The following is a 24,814-nucleotide window of genomic DNA, read 5'->3' on the forward strand; positions in this document are numbered from 1 at the left end:
GCTCCAATAGCATCACTTTGTGTTGCTCGCTCAGTCTGAAGGAGTACAGATGACCATTACAGCAAAGGGGACTTTGTGTCCCAGGTGATGAGCCCAAATATCAGGTTTTTCCCCCAGGACTGCTGTTCAGAGGAAAGCCTTCTCTGGCCAAACTAAGTTTTTCCATAAGATGGGGTGGAGGGTGTGAAATAGCTTTTCTTTATGGTGGTACTTCTCAGCTGTTTATATAGCTCATGAATTGTCAAGAAGGGAATTCAGAAGCTATTTCTAAGCTGAAGTGTGGAATACTTAGGGGACCCTCCATACTCACCTTCCAGCACCATAGAAAGATAGGAAGGCATGACCTAGCCCAACACCTCTCCACCTCTGCTTGCATTTTGGTAGAGGGCCCATATAACCAAGGGGTTTTGGATTTAATCTAATGGGAAACCTTGAAGAGTTTTAAATTGGGGAGTATCCAATTTGCATTAGAAAGAATACTTAAGCTGTAATGGATGGGTGTAGAGGAGGGAAGAACAATCAGAGAGTCCAATTAAGAGGTTGCTGCATGGTGGCAAATTCAGGCAAGAATTGGTGGTTCAGGTCCCAGAATAGTGCCTGGAACGCTCAATATTTGTGCAAAGAATGAGAAAAAATGATAGTCGTGGAAGGCAAGGGACTCCAAAGCATTTCAAGGAGGGAGTAACTGAATATATGCTGAAGAAACAGCAAGAAATGTATGAATCAAACAGTGCCCACGTGTTTTTAAAGGGGGGAGATTTTAAAGTGTCCTCTAGATTTAGGCACACGGGATAGTCTTAAAATGCCAAGTTGGCCTGAGTGCGGTGGTCAGAGTGTAAGGACGTCAGGAGGAGCAGTGAAGGCGACGGTGAAGGAGCGCCATGAGGAGGCCGTTCTGTTACTCAGCGCAGCAGGGCGAGCGCTGTTCACGGCTGTCCCTCCCGAGCGCCCAGCGTGTTCAACCCGGGTCACTGAAACACTGAAGGCAGGCAAGCAGGTGTTTGTCCCGAACGCAGACTTGGCCAAATTCTGGGCCCGGCCCGCGCGACGGACATAGGCTGCGGTGAGACGTGTGCGAAGCGGCGCGAACGCGGAGGGACTACAGGCCCCGGCTGATGCACCCCGAGAGCCGCCGCAGAGGCGCGGCCCCGACCGCGACGCCACACCCCCCCCCCCCAGGGCAGGCGTTTCCGCCCGCGCGCAAGATGGCCTCGGCCCGCGCCCAAGTGGGTGTGGTTCCGGGAAGGCCCCGCCCCCAGAACGCTTCTCCAATGGGGGCCGCCCTCGTGTCCATGGCGACGGCGGCGGCGGCGGCGGCGGCGGCTGCTGGCTTGCTCAGGGAGGCGCCGCCGCCGCCGGGATCTCCGAGCTAGGAGCGAACCCCGGAAGCGGGGGGAGCGGGCTCCCCCTCGCGATCGGCGGGGACAGCCAGTCCTGTGGAACGAGGAGGCGGTCCCGGAGGCCCAGCGACGCCCGGGAAGGAGCAGGAGCCCGGCGAAGGGTGGACATGAGCGACCACCTGAGACCAGCCTCAGACCGCTAGGGGCGGACCCAGCAGCCCCTCCCCTCTCCTCGGAATCTCGGGTGGGCAGTGCCCGCCAGGGGCTCCCCCTCTGCCGGCAGAGCCCAAGGGGCCTTAGCCATCAAGTGCCAGTGTGTACACATGGAGAAACTGAGTCATGGGACAGGGAAAGGGCCGGCTTAGGGGACCTTTGGTCTTCAGCTCTATTTTAAAATCGAAGGTCCCCCCCAGAGCCCAGCCATCCCCCTTCCCATTCAGGAATAAAAAAGCCATGGTCATGGTGCCTGCCAGCTCTGTCCAGCTTCCCAGCGTGTTGTATGGAGGGGTGATCTTGGATGATCAGGGATTGTCGGGGAATCCAACATTTTTTTTTTTTTAAGATTTTATTTATTTGCAAGAGAGAGAATGAGAGACAGAGAGCATGAGAGGGAGGAGGGTCAGAGGGAGAAGCAGACTCTCCACTGAGCAGGGAGCCCGATGCGGGACTCGATCCCAGGACTCCAGGATCATGACCTGAGCCGAAGGCAGTCGCTTAACCGACTGAGCCACCCAGGCGCCCGAATCCAACATTTCATAGGCATTCCCCGGCCCACGTTACCTACTTGGAAACCATCCCATTCTGCAGTGGGATTGTTCTGTTCTGAGGGGGCAGCAACGTTCCCCTATAACACCATGAAGGAGGTCCTTTGCACGGACTCCTGCAGGCCTTCCTGGGCCTGGAGGAAGGAAGCTCTGATACATATTTCACTCTCACCCCTCTCTCCTCAGAACCTAAGAGGATGGAGCCAAATATCTGTAAGACCAGCGAATCGGAGGAAGACTACGTTGAGGAAGAGGAATCCGAGGAGGAGTGTGTTCAAGGGGAAGCTACCATCCCTTCTGACTCTCCTCAGCAGGAACTCTCAAAGGCTGACTATAAGGAATTTGGGGATGGAGTTCCCTTATCTATTGTAGCCAAGAAAATTCCGAAGAAAATCATAGCCCCAGCTGACTCAGATGACTTAGAAGTTGGCAGGAGAAAGAGAAGGCAGAAACGCAGGTAACAGACAGGTGCCTGGGCCCCCTCACCTGCCTGGCTCCAGAAGAGAGTCACCCCTTGGCCTCCCTTCAGCAGTTGGGGGGGGGGGTCTTCCCTTTAATCTGCAAAAGAGGACAGGGAATACAGGAACATCATTAACCTTTTCGTAGTACAAAAACACAAAATTCTGAACCATTTGAGCTGGCTTGGTTTGCATTTTCAGCACATTTCTATCATCCTGGTCTTTAAGTGGCTTTCAGAGAAAATGAATTGCATTATAGATGCGTCGGGTGCCTCGCAGCCCAGGGTCTGTCCTTTATCCCACTCTGCCTGATTTCCATTATTCCTCCATTCCAGACCCCTGGCCATCAACCTGACCAACTGCAAGTATGAGAGCGGTAAGCACCCAGCTCACTCACACACCACTGCGCGTTAAGAGGGCACATGCAGGTTTTGCTGTGGGGATGGTCCCGCAGTCAGGCTCCCAGCCCCTGCATCTTGTTGGGCTGGCCTATAACTGAGCTACTAGCAGCTGAGTTACCACTGTTCCACTTAGTCTTAGTGGTAGGGTGGAAATCCCCCAGTTAGCTAGCAAGAAAAAAAGTGACTGAAGGTCACCATTGCCCTGCCCTTCCCAGATTTTACCAGAATTGAGATGAGAACAGGTCAATACGGATTTTTTTTTTCAAGGAAGCCCTTGAGGGGGCTTCAGGAATTAAAAGAAAAAAATGACCAGCTAGATCATCTATCTTTTCGTCTCCTCCTGTGCCCACTGCCATCACCACGGGGCCGCCACGGGGCCACCCAGTGTGGGAGGTGCCAGTGTGACCCCTCCGGAGGGTCGGCTCTGCAGGTCAGAAACCATCCCAATTGAGAGACAGAGGACTGACAGGAGCAGAGAGCCAGGCTCTAGTTTTCTCTGTCACAGATTTTAGAAGGGCCCTGACAGCCCCATGACCTTGGAATTGTCACATGGTAATTAAGCTGCTGCACTGAGGTAAGAACCACCTCCGTCTTCAGCCCACTCTCTGGTCGAGCCTCTTCCTTACCTGACCCAGCTACAATCCCAAGGCTTGCTGCCAGTGTCTCGGCTGGCCCCACTGATCTCCCTCTCTCCACAGTGCGTCGGGCAGCCCAAATGTGTGGCCTGAAGGAGGTGGGGGAGGACGAAGAATGGACTGTGTACTGGACAGACTGCTCTGTCTCACTGGAACGAGTCATGGACATGAAGAGGTTTCAGGTATAACCTCCGGACCCAAGAGCCTAAAGGGGCCATGGTCCCTGAATGAGTCCTCCTGTCCTTCTGCTTGGGCACCTGCGGCTGCCACCCTCTGTGGCTGTCCCCCTGGGCAGAGCAGGAAAGGCCACGGCCAGGGCTTCTGCTCCCCTGGAAAAATCCTCCTCTTGGGTTTCTGGAACTTCTATTATAGGAAGGAAGTTTCTGCTGGGCACCGTTTGCCTGAAGGCATCTGTGCCCAGCTGGCCCCCTTCAGGGCAGGTGAGCCCACCTAAGGGGAAGGCTGGAAGGGAGCTTCGGTGCTAACAGCTGGGCCAGGAGAGTGATCCAGCTCCTAAGCAGCTTAGCCTAGCAGCCGCATCCCATTGAGAGTCAGTGTGGGGTTCTGCACGGCAGCAAGAAAGTCAGGAAGGATGGGTCCTCAAAAAGAATATAACCTCTTCATGGCATTTTTGTTATCCTCTAATTGAGTCTCTTTTTTTTTTAAGATTTTATTTTTAAGTTAATCCCTATACTTAACATGGGACTTGAAATCAGAACCCGGAGATCAAGAGTCACACACTCCACCGACTGACTGAGCCAGACCTCTAAACGGGTCTTTGTGGTGGTTAGCAACACAAGAATGTAAACAGGTCTGCAGCCTTAGTTTGAGGGGAAGCCAGGAAGGGAATTGAGGAGACTGTAACTTGTCCTACAACAAGTCATGGGAGAAGAGCCCGAGAGAGTGACAGAGAGTGAGCTCGAAGTGCTTGAGAAGCCCCAAGGAAGGGACACGCAGGGAGCAGTTGGAAGATGAGCAAGACAATAATTAACAGCATTCCTTGACGATGTACTGAATGTCAGTCACTGTATTAAGTGCTTTTACACTCTTACCTCATTAAATCCTCAAAAACAACCCTGAGTGGCAGATACCCTTTTGTTAAGAGGACACCAAGTTTCAGAAACACTAATTTTCTGCAGCTAGCGAGTGGTAAAGCCCATGAGACAGCCCAGAACCAACGCGAGATACTGCCTCCCGGCACTGGGGTTCCAACGGGCACCCTGGCATCGTCATATCCGGGGGCGGGGGGGGGGCTGTAGCAGGGCATTCCTGGGACTGCTTCTCAACCTCCTTTGCTCTTTTAGAAAATGGTTTCTCATTTGCTTGTGCTCCCATGCACCAATTATTCTTATAGGACGAGCCTCCGGTGGTCTGGGGGATGTTATAAGGTGGCTAGAAGGCCCAAAGTCCTGGCAAATCCTTCTTGCTGCCCCTCATTTCCTGACCTCAGGGTGGACGTGTGTTTTGGGAGAGGCCAAGGAGGAGGTTCTCACTTGCCTTAGGGAACCTTCCTTTTCTCCCTTAGGGTATTGGGTACAGTGTTTACCCCCATCGTGCCTTTTTTTTTTTTTTTTAGGATTTTATTTATTTGAGAGAGAGAGAACACAAGCAGGGGGAGAGGCAGAGGGAGAGGGAGAAGCAGACCCCCCGCTGAGCAGGGAGCCCAGTCATGGGGCTCGATCCCAGGACCCTGGAATCATGACCTGAACTGAAGCCAGATGCTTAACCAACTGAGCCACCCAGGCACCACCCCCTTTTTTTGAGAGAGAGAGAGAGCGCGTGTGCATGTGCTTGTGGTGGGCAGGGGGTGAGGAACAGAGGGAGAGGGAAAGAGAAAGAATCCCAAGCGGGCTCCACGCTCAGCACAGAACCCAATGAGGGGCTCGATCTCAGGACCTGAGATCATGACCTGAGCTGAAATGCAGAGTCAGATGCCCAACCGACTGAGCCACCCAGGAGCCCCATCCATTGTGACTTCTACCTTGACCTTCCCGGTCCTCCTGGTATGCCCAAGGCCCCAGGGACTGCCGCTTACTCTGCTGGTGGGGTTAGATAACCAACTGACTCTGTTTCAGAAAATCAACCACTTCCCTGGAATGACAGAAATCTGCCGCAAAGATCTGCTGGCTCGGAACCTCAACCGCATGCAGAAACTCTATCCTACCGAGTACAACATCTTCCCCCGCACCTGGTGCCTCCCTGCAGAGTGAGTGAGCCCCTGCTCCCCAGGCTCATATCCTTGGGGAGGAAAGGTTTCACCATCTCGTTCCCTCCAGACTCTGGCCTTGTGACCTAGAAAGTCTCAAGGGATGAGAATTTCAGCTGGTCTAAGAAAAGGAGGTCTGAGACGGAGGCTCCAGGAAGTGTGGACCAGAGAGCAGAGCTCCACAGGGCCTGGCTCAGCTGTGATGCACAGAAGCCTTCTGACCAGCCTCTCTCTGCATGTAGCTTTGGGGACTTCCAGTCCTATGGTCGTCAGCGAAAAAGCCGCACTTACATCTGCAAGCCAGACAGTGGCTGCCAGGGACGGGGCATCTTCATCACCCGAAATCCCCGGGAGATCAAGCCAGGAGAGCATATGATCTGCCAGCAATACATCTCCAAGGTGAAGGGTGCCTCGGAACCACCGGGGCCCTCCCTGAGCCCTGGGGCGCCTCGTCTCTCCCCGTGCCAGAGAGGAAGCCAGCCTACCCTTCGGCTCCTACCCTTGCTGTTTCCCCTTAACTTGGAGGCAGTCCAGAGCCATGGTTCAGAGCCAGCCTGTCTGGGTCTGAATCTGAGTTTTCCCACTTCTTAGATGTGTGATCTTGGGCAATGTCTTATTCTTTCTGTGCCTTAGTTTCTTCATTTGTTGAATGGGAATAATAGCAGTAACTACTTTATGCTTCATATGGTTACTATGGAAATTAAATGAGTTATCATAATTTGAAACGCTTACAACAGCGCATGGGATAGAACAAGCACTTCAAAGGTATTCTTCCCTGGCGGGTTTGCACGCTTTCAGCCCTTCCTCATTGACGGCTTCAAGTTTGATATGCGAATCTATGTCCTGATCACGTCCTGTGACCCTCTTCGGATCTTCATGTATGAGGAGGGCCTGGCCCGCTTTGCCACTATGCCCTACATGGAGCCCAGCCACGGCAACCTGGTAAGGGGCCAGCTAGCAGTCCTGGGGGGCAGGGCGGCGACCTCTTCCTGTGAGCACAGAGGTTCTGTGGAGAAACCAAGTAGAGAGGCTTATCATTGTCTTCCGTGAACTGGGAATGAACCAGTGAGCACCCTGGCACCTGGCGGGGAGGAGAGCATTTGGTGGGTGGTGACTGCTGCAAGGTCCTCCTTGGAGGAGCCTGGCCTACATCCTTCCCTGGGAGCTTATGGGCCAGTTCTTAGGTGAAGAGGGACAGGAGATGAGCCATCCTGGGTAATAAAAAGGCAACGAAGGGCTGGAGTGGGGTGCTGCAGGGAAGCAGTCTGAGCCACAGGGCCACTCTCTTCCCAGGATGACGTCTGCATGCACCTGACCAACTATGCTATCAACAAACACAATGAGAATTTTGTCCGAGATGATGCTGCGGGCAGTAAGAGGTACTCCCTCTCTGATTGCTCTTTAGTCCTACAGTCTCAGCAGCCCATGAAACTGAGCTGGCTCTTGGGAGGCCATTTGCTCAGGAAAACCATCTTTACAGACCCCTGTCTTGTGCCTGATCTCTAAGTGCAGCGCCCCCCCCCCACCATAAGTAAGCCCCACTTCAAGCTCTCACGTAGGCACCCGGAAGTAGGATTAGTGGTAGGGACACTCCTGTCTGTGGCCCAGACCCACTGGTGTAGAAATGTGTCCTCCTCTGAGCACTGGGCCTCGCAGGAAGCTGTCAATGCTCAACGCCTGGCTGCGAGAACACGGCTACGACCCCCGAGAACTGTGGAGGGACATCGAGGACATCATCATCAAAACCATCATCTCAGCCCATTCTGTTCTTCGCCACAACTACCGAACGTGTTTTCCCCAATATCTGACTGGAGGTACATGTGCCTGTTTTGAGATCCTTGGTTTTGACATCTTGCTGGACCACAAGCTGAAGCCCTGGCTGCTGGAGGTGAGGAATGGCTTTTGGGCTTTGCCAAACCAAGGTCCAGAGGCCGCCCTGAACAGGATGCCTGGGGTAGGAGTGCACTCAGTTGGTGGAACACAGAATGGGGGACGTGGTGGCACTGTGTGGGGATGAACCGGCAGAAGGTGTAAGATCATCTCTCTGCTTTCCACCTGCTGAGTCAAATCTTAGTGGTCTCTGGCCTCCACCATAGGAATCCAGGATTTAGATCCCAAGTGTTCGTCGTGTAATCTTTGTCTTTTGGGACACTGTATCTATAGAATCAGGCTGTCTACTTTGCTCCCATCAGCCTGTGTAGTGGAGGGATCTCTGTGGCAGAGTCCTGTGGCCTTGGAAGTCAGAAACACCCAGCCCCCTTGGGATGTCTTGACTAGAGCCTCCAGTCAGGCCTGCAAGAGACCACACCTGCTTCGGTGGTCTAGGAACGGGGTGGATAATGACTCCTCCTGGCAGGTAAACCACTCTCCAAGCTTCACCACCGACTCCCGCCTTGATCGAGAAGTGAAGGATACCCTTCTCTGTGATGCCATGACCCTTGTCAACCTCCGTGGCTGTGACAAAAGGAAGGTGATGGAGGAGGACAAGCGGCGAGTCAAGGAGCGGCTTTTCCAGTGCCACCAGCAGCCACGAGAAGCCAGGTGCTCCAGGTGTCTGAGGTGTCTTGTTAGCACTGGCCTGGGCGGAAGAGTGCTACTTTAGGTGGTGAAAGTGGTCTGGGGCTGATTAGCTATGAAGAATAACTTTTCTTCTGCATAGATAATATCTTACCTATCATAGACAATATGTCCAAAATTCAAAAGATACTGTGAATAATCTCTTAACTCTTCTCCAGCTACTGTATCCCCCCCTGGAGGAGCTAATCTATGTTCCTAGGGTCACATGTATACTTTCACAAACATTTAATGCATACATACCTACACATATACATATATATTTATACAGATTGTTGTTCTCCCTTTACCCAGACAATAGTGTAACTTTCACACTCTCTGTACCATGCTTAGCAGTGTCATTTGGAGCTATTTCATATTAACGCATAAGGAGCTTTATGCAGTTTGACGAGCTGTTTGTTCTTGCTTTTGTTTTTTTAACAAAGGTCCTCTAGAAAGTTTGTAATAATGAAACAGAAAACAGTTTAGTCATTCAATAATAAGGGATTGTTGAAATCAGTCTTTTTCACCCACTGTTGCTTTCATTATAAGATGGGTTACAAACATGGTGATTTGTTGCCAATACTAAATTATAATGTTAATAATACGTACAAGTGAGTTGGAGTAGATTTAGAATTATTCCCAAAACAACATTGCTCTTCGCCACCTGCATTGCACTATGCAGGGCCAGTGTGTATTTGATTTGTCATGATTTCCTGAGGGCCTGGCACACAGTAGGCAGTCAAATGTGTGAAGGGAGGGGAAGTATAACTGTAAATACGCTGGCTATTCCCACAGTGGGACTGTACACGTGACTGTATGAATCATGTCCTTCAGCGGGGAAAAGGGCTGAAAATTACTGGACTTACTAAACAAACATACAGGGGCGCCCTGTATGTTTGTTTAATAAGTCCAATAGTTAAATTGGCTTCCTAGTATTCAAGTGATTCTATGAGTGTATGTGACTCTTGTTCTCGGGATTGTGAGTTCGAACTTCACGTTGGGTGTAGAGATTACTTAAAAATAAGATCTTTAAAAAAATAAAAAATAGGGGCGCCTGGGTGGCTCAGTCGTTAGGCGTCTGCCTTCAGCTCAGGTCATGATCCCAGAGTCCTGGGATCGAGCCTCGCATTGGGCTCCCTGCTCTGCGGGAAGCCTGCTTCTCCCTCTCCCACTCCCCCTGCTTGTGTTCCCTCTCTCGCTGTGTCTCTCTCTGTCAGATAAATAAATAAAATCTTAAAAAATAAATAAATAAAAGTACAATCATAGAATCACTTGAATACTGGAAAGCCATTTTAAAATATTGTTGTATGATCCCATTTTTGTCTGAAACAAGAAAGGAAGGAAGGAATAAAGAAAGAGCAAATTAGTTAGTAGCAAAGCTAGGATTCAGACTTGGGGGTCCTGCCCCTGAGTCCATGCTCATAACCAATATACTAACTGCACAGTAAGATTATGGGAGGTTTGATCTTCTTTTTGCGCTTCTGCTTTTTCTGTAATTAACATAGATTATAATCAGAAACGTAAAAGATTGTGATAACTTGGAGTACTAGCTTATGACGGGACCCCTTTGCACTTAAGATGAAAACCCAATTTCTGGAAGTCAAGCCTCTATTTCCATGGCTACGCACAGGTGGGACTGGCCAGATGGCCTTGGCAGCTTTCCCTACATGGGAAAGGCCATGAAGCTAGCAGGAGATCCTCAAAGCCTCGGCCAGCCTTCCTTTCCTCACTGAATGTTCTCACAATCCTCCTGACTCACTCTGAGCTTGGTTTCCATAGGCGAGAACAAATTGAGTCGTCCCACGCAGCAATACTGGACCAGGAGCGCTATGAGGATTCCCACCTCGGGGGGTACCGGCGGATCTACCCTGGGCCTGACACGGAGAAGTACACGCCTTTCTTCAAGCACAATGGCTCCCTTTTCCAGGAGACTGCTGCTTCCAAGGCCAGAGAGGAGTGTGCCAGGTACTTTGCCTTTCATTCTCCTCTGTCCACTTGGGTGGGGCATATCCTGAAGCTGAACTGCTCCCCAGCAGGGTAGAGAGGAAGCCAGACACTTGAGCAAAGGGGAAATGGAGTCATACATCCTATCAGACTCTTAGTGACTCCATTTCCACTTAGGTTTCCCATCTTCCCCCTCATTCTTCTCCCATCAGTGCCCCCAACAGATCATAATTCCACACTCTCCCATCCCCACTTTCCCTCACCCTGCTTCTCCCCAACACAATTTCTCCAGCATCTGAAGCTGCTGTGTCTTGTCAGGCAGCAACTGGAAGAGATCCGCCTTAAGCAGGAACAGCAGGAGACCTCAGGCAGTAAGAGGCGAAAGGAAAACAGGGACCAGAACCAGGGCGAATCAGCAGGGGAGAAGAGCCGATCCAGGGCCGGGCTCCGGGGACTTTCCACCCACTTGGCTTACAGGAACCGGACCCGGGAGAAAGAGGTGTCAGGGGTTTGGGAGCTCTTGCCTTTCTGCAGGAAATGGGTTGGGACTCCTAGAGAAGGGAATCTTTGCTGTCCTCTCCTCCTCTTGTAAAAGAGAGAGAGGAGTTCCTAATGAATACACTGGATCTGGCCTGGTGGACCAGGAGGTGAGAGAAAGAACGATAGCAAAGAGAACCTTCCGCTAGGGTCAGGGAAGGGATGGGAGGGTGGGTAGAGTGGGCAGGAGTCCCGCAGCCATCCCCGTTGATGGTGTGGGGCTCACCCTTGGAGATCTTGCATTCATCTCTCATGTATCTCATAGCTACTACCAGTACACCTGGATACCAGGCATCCTCAGGAAATTGTGGAAGAAGAGGAGCTGGAGCGAGTGAAGGCCCTGCTACAAAGGGAGAATCTCATCCGAAGCCTCGGTATTGTAGAGCAGCTCACGCGCATGCTGCACCCCAGCCACCAGGGCCAGAAAAAACTTCATGAGTATCGGGTGAGGGTCCGTCCGCAGCCTCTCACAGAGCAAGGGAGGAAGGGCTGCAGCAGCACATGGTGGTGGTCACAGCGCTGGCCGCTAATGTGATGGTACCTGGCGCAGAGCCTGGGAAAGCAGAGTATGCTGGGTGTTGGGAGAGGGTCTCTGGGTTCCTTTTGCACTTGTTCCCAAGCTCCCTTGTTTGTAGTAATGACATCTGGCAAAGTGCAGCTCCCAACCTTCTCCTAAGAGACCTGTTCCCTATATTCCAGCCTTGCAATAACCCCAAACTCATGACTGACAAAGAACGAGGCCACCACCCTCGGTGGCTTCTGTGGAATCTCTCCCTAGCACTGCCAGTACCATGGCTCTAATGGGTGATAAGTAAATGGACTTGGGCCAACAGAACAGCTGCCGCATTCACTATTCCCTGGGCTAGTAGCAGGCCTGTTGGGTCCTCAGTTTTTGCTGAGCTCCAAAGGAGTTAACAGGTTAAATAGTGGCCACAGCCTAGGTGTTTCAGTTACCTGTTTTCTCACACCGTTCCATCCAGCCTCACAAGAAATGTAAGGGGCTGCTCTTCTCCTCTAGCCTAGATTTCACCAGGACGGGCTGGGCAGTCAAGAACTGCAATCTGGGAGTCTGGTCCCATTGGCCCTCCTGAGAGGGGCTGCCAAAGAGCAGGGCCGCCCTCATTTCCTGCATCCAGTTCGGGCCCATGAATTGATCCCCAGGATCTTAGGGCCACTGCCAACCATGAATGCTGCAATTCCACATCATTCCTGGTGCCACCTACAGCCCAAGAACTTCAACTGGATAGGAGATCCAGCAGCCATCGGCCCCTGTTCATTGTCAATGAAGACATCTGGAGGGCGCTCTTTTTCCAGCGCCAGAGTCAGGCTCACTAGCCGTAAGTATGCGAAACTAGCTTTGGTCACTCTGACTTGTGTAAATTCCCCCTAGCAAACATCACAGCTGGGATGTTCCCAAAATATAACATGGCACTTCCACCAGTGTGGGAATGGGATAGGTAGTGGACCCTGGTAGAAATGGCAGAATTACGGTCCCAGCACTCAACAAACATAACAGGGAAACAGACAAGTAAACACACAATTACAATACAGTGTGGTGAAGATGCTGGAGGGGAGCATGGGATGCCATTCCTCTGTGTTGGTAATTGGGCAACAGTTGGTAAAGAGGTGAGCGAATCTCCTGTGAATACCAACTCAGGGGACCCATGTTTCCACTGCAGAAGGCCCAGCCAGCAGAAGGCTAGAAGCCATAAACAGAGCCCTGGCAGGATCAGTGCCATCCTCTTTAACCCCAAAGCAGGGCTATCTTCTGCAACCAGAAAGAGTGGCAAGTGGCTCATGGACTGAATGCGCCTTGCCCCCCGCGGCAGACTCTGAACACAGAGCACCCAAGACCCGGGATCTCACTCTCTGCCCTGCCTCTGCACCCCTGATGCTAAGCACCACTGCCCTCCTTGACATCAGCCACCATAGGTAAATGCAGGATGGAAGCCCAGCACTCAACCTCTCCTGGAGAGCCCCCTCAGGTTTCCAAAGGGGGCAGAGGGCCTTCAATCTTTGCTACATGAAAGACGGCCACCAAGCTTCAGTTTGAAGAGCCCTGGCCAGGAACCCTGTTTGCACAAGGCAAAACACAAAGACACCAAGAATTCCTCAATACCCTAAGATTATTTTCAGATCCGTAAAGACTGAAAGATGAAGAGGAGCCAGGGTCGGCCATGTACTCATCCCCGCCCTTCAAACCTTGGCCTGGATTTATTGCTAGGCGATGGGTCTGAACCCCGGGTGCGGCCCGGAGCTAGAGGTCATCCTGGCGACAAGGAGCCCCTTTCCCACAGGAGCCGAGTGCCTAAGGCACGGGGCTGTGGCCATCAAAGGACCGCCGAGGGGACCCCTTTCCGCCGCCGTGGCGGAGACAGGCCGGCCTGGGTAGCCGTTGGGGCGCAGGGGCGTATCTTGGCAAATGAATCCGTCTTTTTATTAAAGTTTATGGCGTTTTGCAGGAGCGTCCTCTACCTCATTCCGGCCCTTGCACTTCAGGCTCAAAACTCTCCACATTCGCTGCCGGGGACGGTGGGCCGCACACGGGTTCAAGCCCAGCTATCCCGCCCCCGGCCGGAAGCCGGAAAGACTTGCGGCCATCCCTGCTTCCGGCCCGCAGGTCCACTTCCGCCCCCGCCCCCAGACTTCCGGTACTGCGTGTTTCGGGCTGCCGACGGCTGTTGTCGACATGGCGGTTACGCTGAGCCTCTTGCTGGGCGTGCGTGTACGTGCTGCTGTTGCTCGCTGTGGGTTCGCGACCCGGGGGTTGGCAGACCCCGGCTCTCTCGGCCGCGAGCCGGACCCTGATTCCGACTGGGAGCCGGAGGAGCGGGAGCTGCAGGAGGTGGAGAGGTACCGGCTCCTTCCCGGGCCCTCAGCCTGAAGTAGGGCTTCGCGCCCCTGCGCTCCAGGCCGCGCCCCCTTGGAGCCGGGCGTCGTGCCGCCACATCCGCCTTAGCCCTTGTTTCTTATCCGTTGTCAGGGGCGCAGGGGCAGGCGTGCGGCCTCTTTGGGACCACAGCTTTCTTCACCAGTGACGTATTTCATCACCCGTTTAGAAAGTTCGGCATGCTTACGGGCTGTGTTAGGTATTAGATTTCTGGGGAGGTGTATGGAGCAGGTCTGAGCCAACACACATGGCCTGGTTGCCCGTGCAAACGAAGAGAAGAGGGCTGGGCTCTTTGTGATTTAGCCCGAGGCTCTTCAGCCACCCAGTTTGCTCCCACGCATGGCTTCTGCCATTGGTTCTCTCCCCCAGCACCCTGAAACGACAGAAAAAAGCCGCCCGGTTCCAGAAAATTCGGAGGCAAATGGAGGCGCCGGGTGCCCCGCCCAGGACCCTGACGTGGAAAGCCATGGAACAGATCCGGTAAGACTCGTTGTAGTTGGGCTCTGCTGTGATGAGAAGTGATGGATACGGGGGCCTAGAACGTTATTTTTATACTTTACTTTTTTATCATTTTAACATTTCTAAATGACAGGTAGAATAGCATAACGAATTTCCCTAAGCTCGTCATCTAAATTTAATAGTTCTTAACATTCGGACACAGTTGGTTCGTTTTTGCTGAAATTTTAAAAGAGTAAGCTGCAAGACATCACATCATTTAACCTCAGAATCATAGATCGTGATGTTCTTTTTTTTTGTAGTGTAAATAATATTTTATTTATTTTTAAATTTTTATTGTTAATCACCATACATTACATCATTAGTTTTTGATGTAGTGATCCACGATCCATTGTTTGTGCATAACACCCAGTGCTCCATGCAGAACGTGCCCTCTTTAATACCCATCACCAGGCTAACCCATCCTCCCACCCCCCTCCCCTCTAGAACCCTCAGTTTGTTTTTCAGAGTCCATCCTCTCTCATGGTTCGTCTCCCCCTCCGATTTCCTCCCCTTCATTCTTCCCCTCCTGCTATCTTCTTCTTCTTTTTTCTTAACATATAATGTATTATTTGCTTCAGAGGTACAGATCTGTGATTCAACAGTCTTGCACAATTCACAGCGCTCACCATAGCACATACCCTCCCCAAGATCGTGGCATTCTTAAGCGAAGGTCAGGGATGGGGGCTTCCATGGTTATGTTATGTACGCTTTTCTGAAGAGAAAATCCCTATCTTAAAAATCATAGAGATCTCTTTTTTTTTTTGAGTTTTTTGGTGTTTTGAATAGACATTTCATATGGTTCAAAATTAGAAAATCAGAACAGTATAATGTGGTATACACATTGAAAAGTTTTAATCCCAGCCAGGCTCCCATGGAACTATTTTTGTGCCTTTTTCCAAGTCTCCTTATGCAAATAGGAGTATGAATATAGATTTTTATTTTCATTTCCTTAATTACAAACAGAATACTGTAAATACTGTTCTACACTTTTCCTTTACATTTTTTTAAGATTTTATTTTCGAATTATCTGTACAGCCAACGCAGGGCTCAAACTCACAACCCCGAGATCAAGAGTCTTGTGCTCTACTGATTGAGCCAGGCAGGAGCCCGTTTTCACATATTTCATAGATCTTTCCACTTCAGAACAGAAAGCTCTTTTTTTTGGAGAAATCATAGTAAATCATAACTTTTTTTTTTTTAAGATTTTATTTATTTATTTGACACAGAGAGAGACAGCGAGAGCAGGAACACAAGCAGGGGGAGTGGGAGAGGGAGAAGCAGGCTTCCCGCAGAGCAGGGAGCCCAAAGAGGGACTCGATCCCAGGACCCTGGGATCATGACCTGAGCCGAAGGCAGACGCTTAACGACTGAGCCACCCAGGCGCCCCATAACTTTTTTTTTTAAGTAATCTCTGTGCCCAGTGTGGGGCTCAAACTCATGACCATGAGATTAAGAGTTATATGCTTTACTGACTAAGCCAGCCAGAGGCCCCAGTAATTCATAATTTAGTTAACCAGTCTTTCATGATGTGTATTTGGGTTGTTTCCATTCACTTGCTGTCGCAAATAGTGCTCTACTGAATATACACATGATTCCACGTATCTGCCAGGTGTATTTGTTTGTTTACATTCTTAGAAGTAGAGTTGCTGGGTGCAAGGGCAAATGGATTTGCATTTTGATGAATATTGCAGTTATGTGTCCTTTTCCATTCCCATCAGAATGACTCTGAAGTTGACACTTAGAAGAAAGGGGATTCTGTAGAGCAAGGAGATTTTGTGCACCTGTAGCACCTCTTTCGTGTCATCCTCCTTTCCCCTCTTGAACAACAGCTTTTCCAAATCTTCCTGTCACCTCCCTTTCTGTGGTTAATAGATATCCTTTTACTTCAAAGAAAAAACTGACCATTAGTTAAGAGCCCTTTAAAGCTTCTTGGTCTTCCTCTTTATTTCCCGTTCTCAGTGTTTACAAACTAGGGGAAGTGGTAGCCTTTTACTTGTCTAGGACCAATCCTCTGCACTAGGTCATAGTTGTACCTAATTCCTCAGAGACCTACATCTGTGAACTTCAGGTTCTCCCTCATCCTTTTGTTCCCAGGTAGCTCTTCCTGGATGCCTGTCCTTGTTTGTTTTGTCACAACAGTGAAACCGTTGTCCACAAATCTTATCAGTGACTTCCTCACTGCTAGGCATTCCTGACACTCTAGTCTCTAGCCTTTCTGGTTTCTGCAGCATTTGATCTTGTAGTGTGTTTTCTTGAAATTAATTCTCTTCTCCTTTGATCCAGGGTACTACTCACTTCTATTTCTAGGGCTGCTTTTCTCACTTTCCTTCCTGGGCACCTGTCGTTCCTCCTGTATCTTAAATACTGCCATTTTTTAGAATTGTGTCCTTTGTCATTTTATCTCCACCTGTTCCATTCATGTGGCTTCAACCACCCCTGTTCTTCGTTTATGACTTCCAAATCTGTCATCTCCAGGCCGTGTTTTTCTTCTGACCTGTATATATTCAACCACGCACTAGACCATCTCTGTTTGGATGTCACACATGTTTTTCTTTTTTTTTTTTATTCATGAGAGACAGAGAGAGAGAGACAGAGGTAGAGGGAGAAGCAGGCTCCTCGCGGAGCAGGGAGCCCAATGCGGGACTCGATCCCAGGACCCTGGGATCATGACCTGAGCCGAAGGCAGACGCTTAACCGACTGAGCCACCCAGGCGTCCCAACACACATGTTTTTCAAACCCAACATAATAAAATAGCAAACTCCGCGTAACAAAAGAAAATTTATCATTGTTCCTGTTGACTTTATTTTGCTCCTTTTTTCACTCTACCCCTGAACGGTCCCACCAATCACTCAGGCTGAAAGCCTGAATCTCCGCCTACTTCTACCCCCACTATTTAGTCCTTACCAAGTTCTACCGTGTGGCCTTCCTATAACAGTTCTCAACTCTTCTTTTTCTGCTTTCTTTGCAACTGCCGCAGGTCAGACTGCCTGGATTAGCGGGACAGCTTCTTGACCGATTTTTCCATCTGTAGTCCCGCCACTGAAAACTACCCCTGGATTGAGCTTCAAAATGAAAAGCTGCTTGTGGCATTCCACTGCTTAAAATCCTTCCTGTACTTGCATATGGTTTGCCATAGCTTGCGTGTCCCGAATTGCAATTCTTCTGTTTTTGAATACACCCACTTAAAAATCCTTCCTTGGTTCACTGTTGCTTTGGGATAAACTCGACTCGTAAGCATGACATGATCTTCCTCCTGTCCTCACTGTTGGACAAGTTGAGCTGTTGCCGGCAATGGTGATGTGCTGCTCTGGCTATCATCAGTACCTTTGCTCTCTTCTTCCTCTCCTCCCCTCTGCCAGCTTAGTACTCTTCATACTTTCAGGCCAGCTGTAGGTGGACTTCTGAAGCACTTCCTGAGCCACGCCTCAGGTGTTGGGATATCTTATCCCTGGGTCTCTCCTGGGTGCTCTGACAGCGTCCTCTCCTAGGACTTATCACACTGGTGTTGTATATGTTAATATTCTGTCTCCACCACCAGATTGTATGTTCTTTTTTTTTTTTTTAGATTTTATTTATTTATTTGACAGAGACAAGGTGAGAGAGGGAACACAGAAGGGGGAGAGGGAGAAGCAGGCTTCCCGCTGAGCAGGGAGCCCGTTGTGGGGCTCGATCCCAGGACCCTGGGAGCATGACCTGAGCTGAAGGCAGACGTTTAATGACTGAGCCGCCCAGGCGCCCCTAGATTGTATGTTCTTTGAAAGGAAGGACGGTCTTCATGCATCTCCAGGATCTACCTGGAGCCTGGTGCACAGTGGGAGGAGTTTAGTTGACAGAAATAAAGTGACTTGGGCGCCTGGGCGGCTCAGTCGTTAAGCGTCTGCCTTCGGCTCAGGTCATGATCCCGGGCTCCCTGCTCAGCGGGAGGCCTGCTTCTCCTGCTCCCACTCCCCCTGCTTGTGTTCCCTCTCTAGCTGTCTTTCTCTCTGTCAAATAAAATCTTTAAAAAAAAAAAAAGAGAAAGAAAGTGACTTAGGAGTGGTTGGGTGTTGCTGTCGGCTCACAGGAATGGAATACAGCCATTTAGTGGCACAAGGTAGAGGCTATATTTGCAGTTTTTCCGAGCCCTCTTCTTTTCACGTAAATATCTCTAGTATTACCAGTTAGCTACTTTGATAGCAGACTACTTCACACCTTGAAAACCTAATCCTTTTTCCCATAGGTATTTACATAAAGAATTTGCAGAGTCCTGGTCAGTTCCTAGATTAGCTGAAGGCTTTGGTGTCAGCACGGATGTGATCCGAAGGGTTTTAAAAAGCAAGTTTGTACCCACATTGGAGCAGAAGCTGAAGCAGGATCAAAAAGTCCTTAAGAAAGCTGGGCTTGCCCACTCACTCCAGCAGCTCCCCAGCTCTGGGGATACCTTAAAGTCGCTATCTGCAAGCCACTCTGGATCAGGCTCTTTGTTGCTGCAAAGGGGTGAATCCTCATTCAAAGGCTGGGGTCACAACACAGCTTTGTACGTGATAGAATCAAACACTCATGGTACAAATACACCAAGGAGACAGAAGGGAGGGAGTAAAGGAATCCAGGTCCTGGAGGAGGAGCGCTCCGTGCCTGTTGCAGCAGCCGTAGGTCATCAGCGAGAGCTGCAGAAAGACTCCACCAGGGATGGTGCGGGCAGGAGAGGAACTGACGGCTATGGATTGCCAAGTGACAAGCTGGAAGATGTGAAGGCACGGGAGCCAGGTGATCAGAACTTCAGCAGCAAAGTAGTCCAGAGGGGGCGAGAGTTCTTCGATAGCAATGGGAACTTCCTGTACAGAATCTGAGCTGGAGCATGGCTTATGTAGATGCCAAGTGAAACACAGCTGGGGAGTATATTTGGAGCTGCCTGGACTTCTGTGTATGGATTATCCACCTTGGGATAGGAGGAAATGATGAGCCTGGAATGTGGGAGGAAAGAGCTGCTCATTTGAATCTGACAAAATGCAGTGAACTTCACAGGGCAAATGTGTATGGCAGGGCAGGGTTAATGACTGGCTGGGTAGATTTCTAGCTTCCTGGAGCACTGCTCCTGGTCTGACCCACGTGGAGCTTTAGTACTCACCCTTCTTGCTTGGGCTCTCTATGTTGAAACTAGCCCATGTTGCATGTACTGTTAGGACTTTCTGTGATACTTGCAATATATGTTTGGGGAAAAATGAAAAGTTTGCCTTCTGACCTCATTTACTTCTTGATTAATGAACATTAATAATTCTGGAACTGCTTAGTCAATTGATTGTTTTCATTATGTGCAAAAATAAAGTAAAATGTAGCAGTTTGTGTTGATTGGTGCTCTCTGGGGTGGGAGGGTTTACCTGTGAACCTGGGGAGTGAGGGAGGGAAAGAGGCAAAGGGTCCCTTGTCCTTGAACATTAAACACTGGGAGAGAGATGGAGCCTGAGGAGTTCCCAACAAAGGGCCCTATGTAGTTCACCCTGCTTAAAGATTTTGACAGCTAAAAATGGGCCTTCCCTGATCACCTGGTCTAAAGTAGGTCTTCTTTCCTTCAGTTGCTGGGGCTTTGAAAGAGATTGGAGTATGGGGGATTGACCCTTCCCCCCCAAAAAAAAGCAGGCAAAGGCTTTAGGGCCCTCAGCATAATCTCTAGCTACTTTCAAAAGCTTGAATAGCATCTTATTTTACAGTTGTCATCAGATTTTTCCAAGGGAGCTGTGAAGTGGGCGAGAACGGGTAATAGGCTCCTTAATTTACTGATTCTTTTAGAGATACTTCATTATAACCAGAAAGTGATGATCAATAGACAAAATAGAATGACACACATGCAAGCAACAGACGAGTCCGAGGACAGTTTTCACCCATACCTCATTTTAACAAGTCACTGGCAAAAAACTGGTTATTCAGAATTTAAATATGCAGGATGGTTAATGAAAATAATTGATTTTCCAAACCGTCACTGAGTCTGTTCATGAAACTCATTGCTATTTCAAATGTCATTAATAGCGATTACAGTATCATTGATTACTGTTAACCTGGGCATTTGTTCAATATGAATGGCAAGGCCCTGTCACATGCCAAAGTTAAGAGAATCCAGGTGCTGGTAATACAGCAGTGGGCAGATAAGGCCCTGTTCTCCCTGCTCTGTCACTGTCGTGACACTATCAATTTTTTTATGATTTAAAAAAGAAGGTGATTTGCCATTAGAACCTTTTGATCATTTTAAGAGGTGGAAGATGCTGTTTGACTAATTTTTTTTTTAAAGATTTTATTTATTTATTTGAGAGAGAGAGAATGAGAGACAGAGAGCAGGAGAGGGAGGAGGGTCAGAGGGAGAAGCAGACTCCCTGCCGAGCAGGGAGCCCGATGCGGGACTCGATCCCGGGACTCCAGGATCATGACCTGAGCCGAAGGCAGTCGCTTAACCAACTGAGCCACCCAGGCGCCCTGTTTGACTAATTTTTAACTCCTACAAGTCATTTGACTTTCCCCAGTGGGTTATGGAAAATGAGAAGCCGTCGTTAAAAAGCTTTGATCTGTTTTCCATTTACCTCATCCTCTACCATCCTATTGCATACTAAGCTTAAATCTTTTTTCCAGTCTTGCAAATGCCAATCTAAGGTTTTGCACCTACTCGTTCTTTGTCTCCAGATTTTCACATGGCTGGTTCCATGTTATTCAAGCCTCAGATCAAATGTTTCTTAAGTTTTCCCTAATCACCCAGTCTAAAGCAATGCCCTTCACATTCTATCACCACACCTGGCATTTGAAATAGAGTACTGCTGTATTGTTTGTCATCACGCACCTTGCCCATGGGGGCAGGAGACCTGTCTGTGTTCATTGCTGTAGTTTCAGCTCCCAACATAGGTTTCAGTATTGGCTGAGTAAAGAAATGGTTGGAGAAGCTCACCAATCAGCCAGTCCAGTATGGCAGAAAGCCCTGCCTTTTACCTTTGCCAGCCTACCCATCCAGGCCTCAGCCAACAACAAGACCTAAGTTTCCTCCAGGTTGACCTGTTCCTGCTTTATTCCTTTTTAAAGATTTTTATTTATTTGAGTGAGAGTGCTCCAGCGAGTTGGGGGAGGGGCAGAGGGAAGAATCTTAAAGCAGACTGCTTGCTGAGTATGCCGCCCCCCCGCCCCCCGCCCCGCCAACTCAGGGCTCCATCTCACGACTCGTGAGATCATGACCTGATCTGAAACTAAGAGTCAGAGGCTTAACCCACTGAGCCACCCAGGCGCCCCTGTTCCTGCTTTATTCTGTCAGCATGTCTCAGATCCTAACTCACCAGCTCACCAGTATTTTGGGAAACTGCATCCCTTACCCCAGCCCAAGGTGGAAAGGGGGCTGAGAGATTCACCCAGCCTGTGTTCCAATGGGCTGAGGTCATAGGACTCTATGGTGCCCTATCCCCAGGCAGTCCTGTTTCATGACATGATGAAAGACATTGACATCACAACGCATGAGGTGAGCTGCACTTTGGGGCATAGGTGCAGGGTCTGGTGGAGGAAGCAACAGTTGACAGGGCCCTGCCAAAATTGGAGATAAAGTGGCTGGGGGTGGAATGGACACCTCCTGGCAACCTTGGGATCAAGCTCAAGAGGCTAGCAAACTACAGACAGAAGACACTTAAGTCCCTGTGCCTTGGAGGGTCTATGTGTCACCAATCTGCTCAGGGCTGTTTCCACCTCTGCAGAGATTTGATCTAATGGGGAGGTGGTAGAAAAAGCTCAGTATAAAACACTAGATAAGCTCTTGAAGCCCAAAAGTTTCTTGTTTGTTTTTTGCTTAATCTTGTATTATAGGGTTTTCAAACACAGGAAAGTAGGGATAATATTGTAATGCAATGAACCCCTGTGTACACATTGCCCAGCTTTAACATTTAACAAATGGCCAATCTTTTTTCATTTTCTCCCATACTTGCCCCACAGCTCCCCCTGGCTTATTTTAAAGTGAATCCTATGGGATGCCTGGGTGGTTTAGTCAGTTAAGCGCCTGTCTTCAACTCAGGTTATGATCCTGGGGTCCTGGGGCATTGGGCTCCTTGCTCAGTGGGGAGCCTGCTTCTCCCTCTGCCTGCCACTCCCCCTGCTTGTGCACTTGCTCTCCCCGCCCCACCCCACCCCCGGCAAATAAGTAAAATCTCTTAAAAAAATGAAGCAAAACCTGTATACTTCATGTTATTTCATCTGTAAATACTTAATTATTTCATCTGTATACTATGTATCTGAAAGAGATAAGGACTGCCTTTTTTTTTTAAGTTTATTAATTTTTTAGTAATCGCTACACACAATGTGGGGATCGAACTGAGGACCCTGGGATGAAGAGTCACATGCTCTTCTGATTGAGCCAGCCAGGCACCCCAAACTTTCTTTTTTTAATATTTTATTTTTTTAGAGTGGGGGTAAGGAGCAGAGGGGGGACAAGCAGACTCCATGCTGAGCAGAGCCTGACATGGGGCTCAATCCCATGACCCCGAGACCACGACCTGAGCCAAAATCAAGAGTTAGATGATTGGGGCACCTGGGTGGCTCAGTCGTTAAGCATTTGCCTTCAGCTCGAGTCATGATCTCAGGGTTCTGGGATCAAGCCTTGCATTGGGCTCCCTGCTCAGCGGGGAAGCCTGCTTCTCCCTCTCCCACTCCCCCTGCTTGTATTCCCTTTCTTGCTTTCTCTCTCTCTCTGTCAAATAAATAAATAAAATCTTAAAAAAAAAAAAAGTCAGATGATCAACTGACTGAGCCACCCCAGTGCCCTCTTAACTCCTTTTTACCATAGACACATAAGCCATTACTGTACCTTAAAAGTTTTAGTAATTAGTATCAGCTAATATCCTGATCATATTCTCTTACTATTTCATAAATTACTTTTATGGTTCATTTCTTGGAATTAGGATCCAAACAAGGTCCACACATTGCAACATTGCATGATGTAGCTATGTCCCAGAAGTGTCTTATATTCTAAAGTGGTTTCCCTTTCCACGCTATTCCCCTATTTTACAGGTTATTTGACCCATATATTTCCTATATTTTTGAAAAACTTTATTCATTTATTGAGAGGGCGCGAGTGCAGGTGGAGGGGCAGAGGGAGAGGGAGAGAGAATCTTAAGCAGACTCCATGCCCAGCATGGAAGCGGATGCGACCACCCTGTGATCATAACCCGAGCTGAAATGAAGAGTCGGATGGGAATTGACTGAGCCACCCAGGTGCCCCTATTTCCTGTATTTTGGATATAGTAGGTTTCATTCCTATGTTTATTTATTGTCATGTTCCTACTACCCTCCATATTTCCTATCAACTGGTATTTGCATCTTGAGACTTGATCTGGTTCAATTTTTGGCAATGAGTGAAGCTTTGTACTTCCTATGCATCTCACAAGGAGATGACGATGTGATATTATGATGGATTAGTGAAATCAGGTATTGTCAGCGGATCTATCCCTTATAATGGCTTTTTTTTTTAAACAAGGTGAATCTAGGGGCGCTTGGGTGGCTCAGTTGGTTAAGCGACTGCCTTCGGCTCAGGTCATGATCCTGGAGTCCGGGATCGAGTCCCGCATCGGGCTCCCTGCTCGGCAGGGAGTCTGCTTCTCCCTCTGACCCTCCTCCCTCTCATGCTTTCTGTCTCTCATTCTCTCTCTCTCAAATAAATAAATAAAATCTTTAAAAAAAAAAAAACAAGGTGAATCTAGATCATTACCATCACCCCTGAAAATTCCCTAGTTTCTCTTCCCAGTCAATTCCTACCCCAAAGTCAATCACTTTCTGAAATTTTTTTTCACCATTGATTAGTTTTTCCTGTTCTAGAACCGTGTATAAATGGCATCATATAGATGCCACTCTGTATCTGGGTTCTTTCATTTATTCAGTTTTTTTTTTTAAAGATTTTATTTATTTATTTGACAGACAGAGAGCAAGAGCAGGAACACAAGCAGGGCGAGTGGGAGAGGGAGAAGCAGGCTTCCCGCGGAGCAGGGAGCCCAATGCGGGGCTCGATCCCAGCACCATGGGATCATGGCCTGAGCTGAAGGCAGCCGCTTAACGACTGAGCCACCCAGGCGCCCCTATTAAGTTATTTTTATTTTATGAATATGCCACAGTTTATTTGTTCATTTCCCCACGAAGGATATTGAGTCAAAACTCCTGAATCCAAAGGTCGCAGCTGGCGGGACTTAGCTTCCACTGGATCCTAACGTGTTCCCCTTCTTCCTCCCGCCGTGTCCCATCTCTCCGCGTCTTGCCTCCTGCAGCTGGGAAGCCAGAGAGCTCCCAGTTGGCAGCTAAATTTGTGTAGTAGATTTGACTGACAGCCAAGATCCCCAGGGATCAGTGCCCTCCGGACCCGGAGTGGGTTTCGCCCATTTTACGAAGTTCTGAAATCTAGCAAAAGTGCCCAACCCTCGCTTGAGCGAGCTAGGAGAATTGGGTGTACCCTTAAAGATTAGTGATGATGGGAACACTTCCCTCTGGCCAGATAGGAGACTGGAGCGTTGACCCTTTGCCTCCCGTTTTCAAATGTCCCTTCCCGCGCGCCGTCCCCGTCCCGGAAGGCTAAGCGCTGGTGGAGCGCACGGGACTTCCGGGAGG

General features: G+C 49.4%; 2 protein-coding genes across 2 annotated transcripts; both read left to right on the forward strand.

Annotated features, from left to right (window-relative positions):
- Window positions 1–1,510: 1,510 nt before the first annotated feature.
- Window positions 1,511–12,777, forward strand: LOC110572300 (tubulin polyglutamylase TTLL13P-like). The gene is made up of 15 exons (XM_044918187.1): window positions 1,511–1,584; window positions 2,291–2,561; window positions 2,898–2,938; window positions 3,662–3,780; window positions 5,674–5,804; window positions 6,047–6,203; window positions 6,603–6,746; window positions 7,098–7,183; window positions 7,461–7,692; window positions 8,161–8,345; window positions 10,140–10,325; window positions 10,623–10,803; window positions 11,107–11,286; window positions 12,067–12,178; window positions 12,521–12,777. The coding sequence occupies exons 2-15, from the start codon at window positions 2,302–2,304 to the stop codon at window positions 12,775–12,777; spliced, it is 2,271 nt and encodes a 756-aa protein (XP_044774122.1). The 5' UTR covers window positions 1,511–1,584; window positions 2,291–2,301.
- A 733-nt stretch (window positions 12,778–13,510) lies between these two features.
- Window positions 13,511–19,544, forward strand: NGRN (neugrin, neurite outgrowth associated). Its single transcript, XM_021680553.1, has 3 exons — window positions 13,511–13,694; window positions 14,101–14,211; window positions 18,450–19,544. The coding sequence occupies exons 1-3, from the start codon at window positions 13,531–13,533 to the stop codon at window positions 19,057–19,059; spliced, it is 885 nt and encodes a 294-aa protein (XP_021536228.1). The 5' UTR covers window positions 13,511–13,530; the 3' UTR covers window positions 19,060–19,544.
- The last annotated feature ends 5,270 nt before the right edge of the window (window positions 19,545–24,814 follow it).

Source organism: Neomonachus schauinslandi, chromosome 9 (genome assembly GCF_002201575.2).
Source record: "Neomonachus schauinslandi chromosome 9, ASM220157v2, whole genome shotgun sequence".
NCBI lineage: Eukaryota > Metazoa > Chordata > Mammalia > Carnivora > Phocidae > Neomonachus > Neomonachus schauinslandi.